Source organism: Charadrius vociferus, unplaced genomic scaffold, assembly GCF_000708025.1.
Source record: "Charadrius vociferus isolate BGI_N301 unplaced genomic scaffold, ASM70802v2 scaffold56, whole genome shotgun sequence".
Lineage (NCBI taxonomy): Eukaryota > Metazoa > Chordata > Aves > Charadriiformes > Charadriidae > Charadrius > Charadrius vociferus.
The window spans coordinates 2,841,941-2,850,451 of record NW_009649057.1 but is presented as its reverse complement, the minus strand read 5'-3'; the positions used below and the strand labels follow the sequence as shown (position 1 = coordinate 2,850,451).

The following is an 8,511-nucleotide window of genomic DNA, read 5'->3' as shown; positions in this document are numbered from 1 at the left end:
ATCTGTAAAAGGAAATACCTGCAATCACGAGAGGCTTTTCAGAACAGGGATTTTGTAGAACTTGCCCAATTTCAACAAACTTTTTGTCTGCTGGCTTAATGGGCACTATCTGGCTGCGCATCAGGGTGTCAGTTTTAGCTCCCATTGTGCTGCCATGTGTTTTTATCACAGAGATCATCTGTTATTTTAGGATTTCCCCATCTCTCAGTGGTCCTCTACTAACCTGCCAAAGAAGTCCAGTCCCCCCTCCCCCTATTTTAAACTCTTCTTTATAAGTGGATTGATCGCTGGCATGATATTGCAGCTTATGTTTAATATCAATTTTCACAGATTTTCATGAGTAGTCATTCCCTGTTCCATCTAATTCTAGGCTGGTATCCCATCCTCGTCTCACATTTTTGCAGCTTCTCTGTCTACGTGGTGTTAATAATACCCAGCAAGCCTATGACTGGATCCCCAGTAACGCTTCTGAGTTATCTACAGAAAGACAGGAGCAGATACATGAATGCGCTACCATTTATCGGAGTAAATGAAGGCAGGGAGCTTTATTAGAAGGCTCACAGCTGATTTAAATTAATATTGCCAACTGTGAGGTTTTACAAAGCCTCTTCCAGAAACAATAGCCGTGTCTGCACTGTAAATTAAGGATGGTATTGAGATGTACTCACTTTTATAGCACGGCATCAAACGCAGATTGAGGCATGACCAGGGCAGATAGCAGCTCTAAGCCCAGCTGGGGTGTTTGTGCCTCTCTGGGCTTGCTGCCCCCAGAGGAAGGGTGCGGAGGGGTGTAAGGTCCCAGCCTCTGACTGCTCTAGGAATCTCCAGTATTTACATCTTGTGCCTGGCCATGTGCTACTTGTTCCTGCGATAATTGCAATACTGTGGTCCAGCCAGATGGATAAAACCTAGACGCACACGTTCATAAGCACTTCTCCGGTACTTGCCAGTGTGGTGTAGCTGGGAACGTGGCAGGGGGACAAAGGCAGAGAGTCATTCATGCTATCCAGTGCATTTGAATTATGGGATGTGAAGCATGACCTTCCAGAAATTGGGCTTGGAATTTCACAAAAGTTTCCCTTTATTTTGCCAATTTGACCTGAGCTAATCTGAAGCAATCAATTCAAGAGACACACTGATAAAACTCATTTTGCTCTTTAATTTCTAGTCCAAACTATACCTTTCATTACTTCCTTTTTTCTTGGGTTGGTTTTTTTTTTTTAACAATTTCTAAAAACAATTGCAAGAACAGCAAGTCACTCAGAGCATGTCTAGAGACCAGACAGCCACCAGTTTCACTTCCTCAATGATAGGCAGCGAGAAGCAGGAGTGGTGAAACACAACGCTTGGCATTTCAGGAGGTTTCTCGCTCCAGTTCCTTGAGTGATACCCATGCTGCTTTCTCCTGCACTCCTGGCCTCCTGAAGATGCCCAGGAGAGGAGCTCTTCCTCCGTGGACACTCGTGGTGCTGCTGCAGCTGGCACTTGTCCCATCACAGCTGGCAAGCTGCCTCCTCAATCCCTGTTTGGAGGTACGTGATCTCTAAACAAGCACAAGATCCTTCTGCTTCTCTGGTGCAAGTTTTCCCTCTGCTTCGCAGATTTGTGCATCAAGTCTGTTGTGTGTTAGTTGTCTTACGAAAGCCTGTGTTTTTTCCAAGGCTGTTACCAATGCAATTGAAGTATTTGAAGTGAACGCTGGTCTCAAAAACATCTGAGAACCAGAACCAGCAGCATGAACCATTTCTTCTTGTTGGCTTTCTGTACCTCTGAGGCTACTGCAGTACAGTTACGCTTCAGGAAGAGATCCAAGCCTTTTCTATATTTTCTGCCAAATACGGTATTTTTGCCTGGTTTGTACTGTAGAGTGACTTCACCAGTACCCCAAGTACCTTGCACTGATCAACTGCCTTTTGCAAACCTTTGCGGACAATTACTGCTTACAGAGTAACTGTGGTTAGAACTGTCTGCTTAGGAACTTAGCTGAGTGCTGATCCTGGACACGCACTGCATCCCCGTGTGTTTGTTTTGCTGGCTGTCTCGAAGGTTGCTGCCGGTTCATCCGTAGCCTCAAGGAACACTGTCCTGTAGTTTTGCACCTGCTTCAATCAGCAAGATTGTAGCTCTTCCTGGGGACTCAGACTGGTTCTATCAGGACTGGGAAAGATGCTTAGGATATAAAAGATTATTTCCTAAAACTCAGGGCGGCTCATTTAGAAATTAACTACAAGGTTAGTCATTCTGCTCCTGCTTTCCTGACAGTGTAATTTTCTGGCACTTCATGAAGAGCAGATGTTGACCGTGATTGGATCTGCCACTGTTACAGGTCATCCCTAACAAAGCTTTCAGATGCATGGGACTGAATGTCTCTGGAGTTCAAATACCACCCAGAACTTGGATCTCAGTTTCAGCAATCTGAAATCACTGGGGTCAAATTATTTTTCATCAGTCCCTGAACTGCAGCTTCTGGATCTTACAAGGTAATGAGCCCTTTTATGTGGATACTGGTTAATCTTGCTTCACCAGCTGGGCTTCCGTGGTTGCTTATTTTGGGGTCTGTTGGTCTTAGCTGGTTTTTTTTTTTGGCTTGTGACTTTATCCCCATGTCTGTCTCTCTGCACATCCCCACAGTCAAGTGATGTGCAGCTTGTAGTCCAGTCACCGAGTGCACACCCTCTGCACAGAGCTGGGTCTGCCAGTCTGATCTTGTAGGCTGGGATGTGAGAAGGAGGAGGAAGATGTTTTACTTTTCTCTGAACAAGAAAAATGTCAGACTTTTCACTGTTACAAAAACTCTGAAGTAGAACATCTTGGGTGAGCTGTTTTTCTAATCACAGTTTAAAAAAAAATAAAATGAAGGTACATTCATTTTCTAAAAGGCTGTTTTAAAATATCAACATATTCTCTTTTCCCTTCTCCTCACATATCTGGGGGAGGAGATGGGGGAGGCTTATTAGCAAATTTGAATTGATGTATAATTTCCATTGACTTGAGACAACAGTTTCTCTGGGTAAATTGTTTCACTGAAAAATGTCACTCAGTCCCATCACAGTTACAGCTCCGAAGTGGCTGAGTGGCAGAGTAGGTTTGCTGTAAGGCACTGGCTGGATTGTAAAGCTAATTTTTCTTGAATTCATTGCAGAATGGATTTGGGTCTCAAATTCTGGATCTTCCCATATGAAACCATCTCTAGGTGGCCACCTTCTTTTTCCCCTCTTCCTTCTCTCCTTTAGAGCTGACATGGCCAGGGGTCTGTTGCCTCCCAGGTATCATCAGCAAAACTGCTGACAGTTGTGAGCTTTGCCATTGCTGCATCATGCTGGTGCCAGTCGGGCTGCCCAGAGGTGGCTGAGGTGACAGTCTGAAGGCTCTGAGGGTGCAAGGTGTAAGGAAGTGCTGTATCTGGTTGGCTCTGCCATCAGTGATGGTCATTATGATGTTTCTAGGACGTAAACAGAAAGCTAGGACTTTTCTTTCCTGCTGCCTGCATGAATTTTTTACCTTCACCGTGGCTCAAGGTCTCTTGCTTTGCAATTGAACTTCAGATTTAGAGAGGGAGGAGGAGGTGAGAGGTCTCCTGCTATGGAAGGGTTCCCTTTGCACGTTCAGGAGTGCTGACTCTGCCCAGCACGGTAAAGCCAAAGGACACCCCAGTGTGAGGTCAAGCCTGAAAACGTTGCACCAGCGCTTAGTGCAGTAATGTTAGTGAACATGTAATGAAAGCGACAGTGTTTCATGCACTATTATTCTCTTTTTCTGCCCAACAGGTGCCACCTCCATACAATAGAAGATAACTCATTTAAGGATCTTCATAAACTGACCACCTTAATTTTAACTGCCAATTCACTCCGGTACCTGGGGACAGCAGCCTTCTATGGCTTAACATCTCTGGAAAAACTAGTATTGGTGCAAACCAACATATCCTCTTTGACTGACCTACCCATCGGACACTTGCATACCCTGCAGGAGCTGAATTTGGGCCACAACGGTATTGCTTCATTGAAGCTTCCCAAGTATTTCACCAACCTGACCTCTCTCAGGCACCTGAGCTTTCTCTCCAATAAGATCACATACATCTCCAAAGGAGACCTTGATGCCCTGAGGGAAGCAAACAGGCTCAACCTCACACTGGTGCTTTCCTTGAACAATATAAAATACATAGAGCCAGGGTCCTTTGCAAAGATGCACCTTGGTGAGCTGGTTCTAAGGTCCTCTTTTGAGAACTTCACTGTGATGCACTCTTCTCTTCGAGGCCTGACTGGTTTGCAGGTCAACAGGCTAATAGTTGGAGAATTCAGTGACAGACAGAGACTGGTAAACTTTCAGAGTGGACTCCTGAGTGGACTGTGTCAGGTACAAATGCAAGAGTTTGTCTTAATCTGTTTCAGGGGATTTGAGAAAAACACAGACACTCTTTTTAACTGCATAGGCAACGTCTCCAGTATTCGGTTGGTGGACCTCCAACTTCAAGACGTGTCAGAGGTTCCTATGTTCTCTCAAGTGAAACAGCTGGAATGCAAGAAATGCAAGTTTAAGGAAGTGCCTGCTGTCAAGCTGTCTCTTTTCAAGGAGCTGAGAGTGCTTCGTATTACCAAGAACAAATCCCTCAATAGCTTTGGGCAGAAATTTGAGAGTCTGAGTAAGCTGGAGGTCATAGACTTGAGCGAGAATCACCTCTCCTTCACTCGCTGCTGTTCCCCTCAGTTTCATGAGTGTCCAAATCTGAAACTCTTGAACCTAAGCTTCAATTCTGACGTCAGACTGACTGGAGATTTCACCAATGTGAAGAATTTGTTATATTTGGACTTTCAGCACACAAAGTTATTTGGTCCTGGCTCCTACCCTGTCTTTCTGTCTCTTCAGAAACTCATTTACCTCGATATTTCCCATACCAGAACTCATGTTAAGTCCCAGTGTACATTTTGTGGCTTGAACTCTTTGCAAGTACTCAAGATGGCAGGCAACTCCTTTGAGAACAATAAATTGGCCAACAACTTCAAAAACCTAAGTCACCTCCGCACCTTGGATATTTCAAGTTGCAAATTAGTACAGGTGGATCGAAGTACATTTGATGCGCTCTCTGAACTAAAAGAGCTAAACATCAGCAACAATAAGCTACTGAGCTTTGATCCTGTAGTCTACAAGCCTCTCCAAGCCCTCACAGCCCTGGACTTCAGCAACAACCAGCTGAGTGTTCTCTTGGACTCAGCCATGGAAATCCTGCCTGATAGTCTGGTGCTGTTAGACATCTCTCAGAACCTGTTTGAATGCTCTTGTGTATACCTGAACTTTCTGAAATGGATCAAGGAAAAGCAGGAGCTACTGCAGAACAAGGAGTTGATGATATGCCACACACCTGCATACATGAAGAACGTGAGCCTGTCAAGCTTTGATCTGTCCTCCTGCCAACTCAAGGCTAGCACAGTGTCATTCTCAGTGATCACGTTGGTCGCTGTATTGGTGTTCCTCTTCCTGATTTACAAGTACTACTTCCAGATATACTACTCATTGGTGCTGCTCAGTGGGTGTAAACACTCTGCACAAAGGGGTCACACCTATGATGCTTTTGTTATTCACTCCAGCAAAGACCAAGAATGGGTGATGAAAGAGCTGGTTGAACCCTTAGAAGGAGGAACACCTCCCTTCCAGCTTTGTCTTTACTCCAGAGATTTCCTACCAGGGGTACCCATTGTCACCAACATCATCCAAGAAGGTTTTCTGAGTAGCAGAAATGTCATTGCAGTCATCTCTACTGATTTTCTGGAGAGCAAGTGGTGCAGCTTTGAGTTTGACATTGCCCAGTCCTGGCAGCTTGTTGAAGGAAAGGCTGGAATCATCATGGTTGTGCTAGAAGAAGTGAATAAGGCCTTGCTGAGGCAGAGGCTGGGGCTGTCCCGATACCTGAGGAGGAACACCTATCTCGAGTGGAAAAACAAGGATATAAGCAAGCACATCTTCTGGAGGCAGCTGACAGGAGTCCTGCTAGAAGGCAAAAAATGGAATCATGAGGAGGTAAAGCTCATGTGAGAAAAAGAGAGATCACTTCTGTCCTGTCTCCCATCCTGGCCTTGGCTGATGGCTGATGCTCAGAAGTTGGTTCTTCTGTGGATGTTCAGAGTTGGAGGAAGTGGATGGAGGCACTGTAAAAGCACTACAGAAATACCTGCCTGCTGGTCACCCGTTCTCAAGGGAACTTGAAAGCTAAGGAGTGACAACAGCTAGAAGAGCTGCCCATGCCTGAGCTCCATATTTGTCTGTAGCTGGTCCAGCAATCTGTGTAGGTCTGGTGGGTTGGTGAATAGATGGACTGCTCTTACGGTCATTTACCTGGCTCTGAAAGTGGATTTGGGTCCTGGGGCCTTTTACCCAGTGGAACTTCAGGGTCTGTTGCTTTGAGTGGACCCCAGGGTTTCCAGAGGAGAGCAAAGGTAGAGGATTCTTGGCTCTGTGGCAAACAGAAACAGGATTTGGATCCTGAAAGTCTTGGGTCTGCCTCCTTAGGCACCATGACTCAGGGGAAAAACCCCGCAGAAGGAAATGGGGTGCCCTGCAGCCACAGGCCGTGTGGCAGCTACTCAGTGAAGCTGAGCAATTATGTCATGGTTTTTTTTGGGGGGGGAGGTTGCCTCTGGTGGGAAATTCCCCCAAAATGTTTATTTCAGTTTTCTTTAGACTGAGACCAAATATTGAAAACCTAAATATTTCCATCACCTGGAACTCTTATTTATATCCAGATTAGATAGCATTTGAGAGAGGGCTTTGAGGTTCTCTTGTGGTATCCAAAGGTCAGTGGGACTAGAAGAAGCTGCAGAAATGCTTGATACCTTTAAAATCAAGGTATTTCTTTGCTTGAAATGCTTCTCCTCATCCAGCGTTTCTGGACATACTGTGTGGGACTGCCCTATATGAGGAAGATTGAGCTGGAGCAAAATGTTTTGATGTTTACAGCCAGCCGATTCTAGAATATGCTTTTCCAGTCTCTGGACCAGCCTTAATTCACTGTTGGAAGGTGCTGTAGGACCCTTCAGCCCATGGCTTGAAATGGGCTTTCAATATATTTGGACCGAGCAATGAGGCTGAGAGTCCCTCTTCTTTCCTCCCATCATGCTGTGGCAGCCCCTGGTCCTGGTGGGCATCTCAACGTGAGTGGTCAACCTTTCCAAGGGTTCGGCTGCTACGTGGAACAGGACAGCCACTGGCTGGGAGAATTTTGTCTTTGTTTCACTGAGAATGTGCTGATATTTTGCAGGGAGAAGAGGTAGAGGAGAGAAGTCTGGATTAGCTAAACTAAATGTATCCCAGCACTGCCCTGAATAAAGGGAAGGGAAGTCTAAATGCCACCGAATCGTGTTACAGAGCGCTCCATGGATGTGTCGAATATTGAAGAGTGCTGGAGTATTGCTCTATATTTACGGAGGGCTTTGGTTGGGATTAATCACTGAATTAGTCTAGTTTTAAACTTGCAAATCCTTCTATAATCAATGACGTTCTACAGAGATAAAACAGAAGCAATTGAGTGGTGAATCAGATCTGATATTTATTCAGAAGAAAGGGCCTGATCCATCTCACTTTTCTAAGCACCAGTCAGCGACATCTGCGACATCTCGGTGGAAGCCAGTGATAAGTGAGACCGACATCAGACACTATTTGCAAAGAAGGGAGAGCTAGTTCCAGGGCTTGTGCTGGGAAAAGCTGAATCACGGTTCCCTCTGTACGTTCTGTGGCAGTAGTATATTGGGATAACACTACCAAAAAACCCCACAGCCCTCTCTAAGTTGTTTTTTTTTGTGACCCGTGAGCCGGAGCTGAGCTCGATGCTGCATTCACTTGCCAAGCGAGTCTGTTTTGCATCCGCTGAGTGCCGTTGCAGTGATGTCCCAAACGCGGTGCTCCGTACCTGCGCTGGGGTCGGTGGGTCCCGAGCGCTGCGTCCTGCCCGCAGCCCCGACGGCTCCCCCGGGGCAGGGGCTGCAGCAGCTGGGGAGGGGGGACAGAAGATGAGGGCACAGCTCAAGGTTCCCTCCGCTGCGGCCAAAGGAGAGCAGGGAGGACAAAGCAAATATTAGCCCGGATTTCAGCAGCTACAAGTTAGAGTGGAAAACAAACAAGGAAAAATTAAATGGGGTGGGAGTTCCTGCTCCTGAATCGAGCAGCACCAAAGCGGCATTTCTCCCTCGCTCTTTCTCTCAGCAGCTCGTCTACAAACAATTCAGTGTGTATGTATTTCTGGCACAAAGCGGAGAGTCCTATGATTCTCGATTGTAATTATAATAATGAGTTTCAGAAAGCCTGCAAGTGGTTGTGGGCATTACAATAAGGGTTTAGGACAGTATTGTTTAAGAAGCGAGTTTGTTGAATACCAAAGCAACTTTAGGAGGAGAGCTGAGGTGATGCTGAGAGGAGGCTCCCACCTGTACGATTTAAAAAGAAAGCAGTCACTTGTTCTCTTCCTATTCAGAGTCTCTGCAGCAGAGATGGATATGTGAACTGCCCCAGGTCTTACTGCCAGAG

The 8,511-nt window shown here is 45.9% G+C and overlaps 1 protein-coding gene across 1 annotated transcript; it reads left to right on the top strand.

Annotated features, from left to right (window-relative positions):
• Nucleotides 1-1,354: 1,354 nt before the first annotated feature.
• Nucleotides 1,355-6,060, top strand: TLR4 (toll-like receptor 4). The gene is given in 4 exon segments (XM_009888044.1): nt 1,355-1,532; nt 2,327-2,375; nt 2,378-2,480; nt 3,768-6,060. Coding segments are annotated over 4 exon segments (2,517 nt in total). The 5' UTR covers nt 1,355-1,427; the 3' UTR covers nt 6,028-6,060.
• Nucleotides 6,061-8,511: the final 2,451 nt, after the last annotated feature.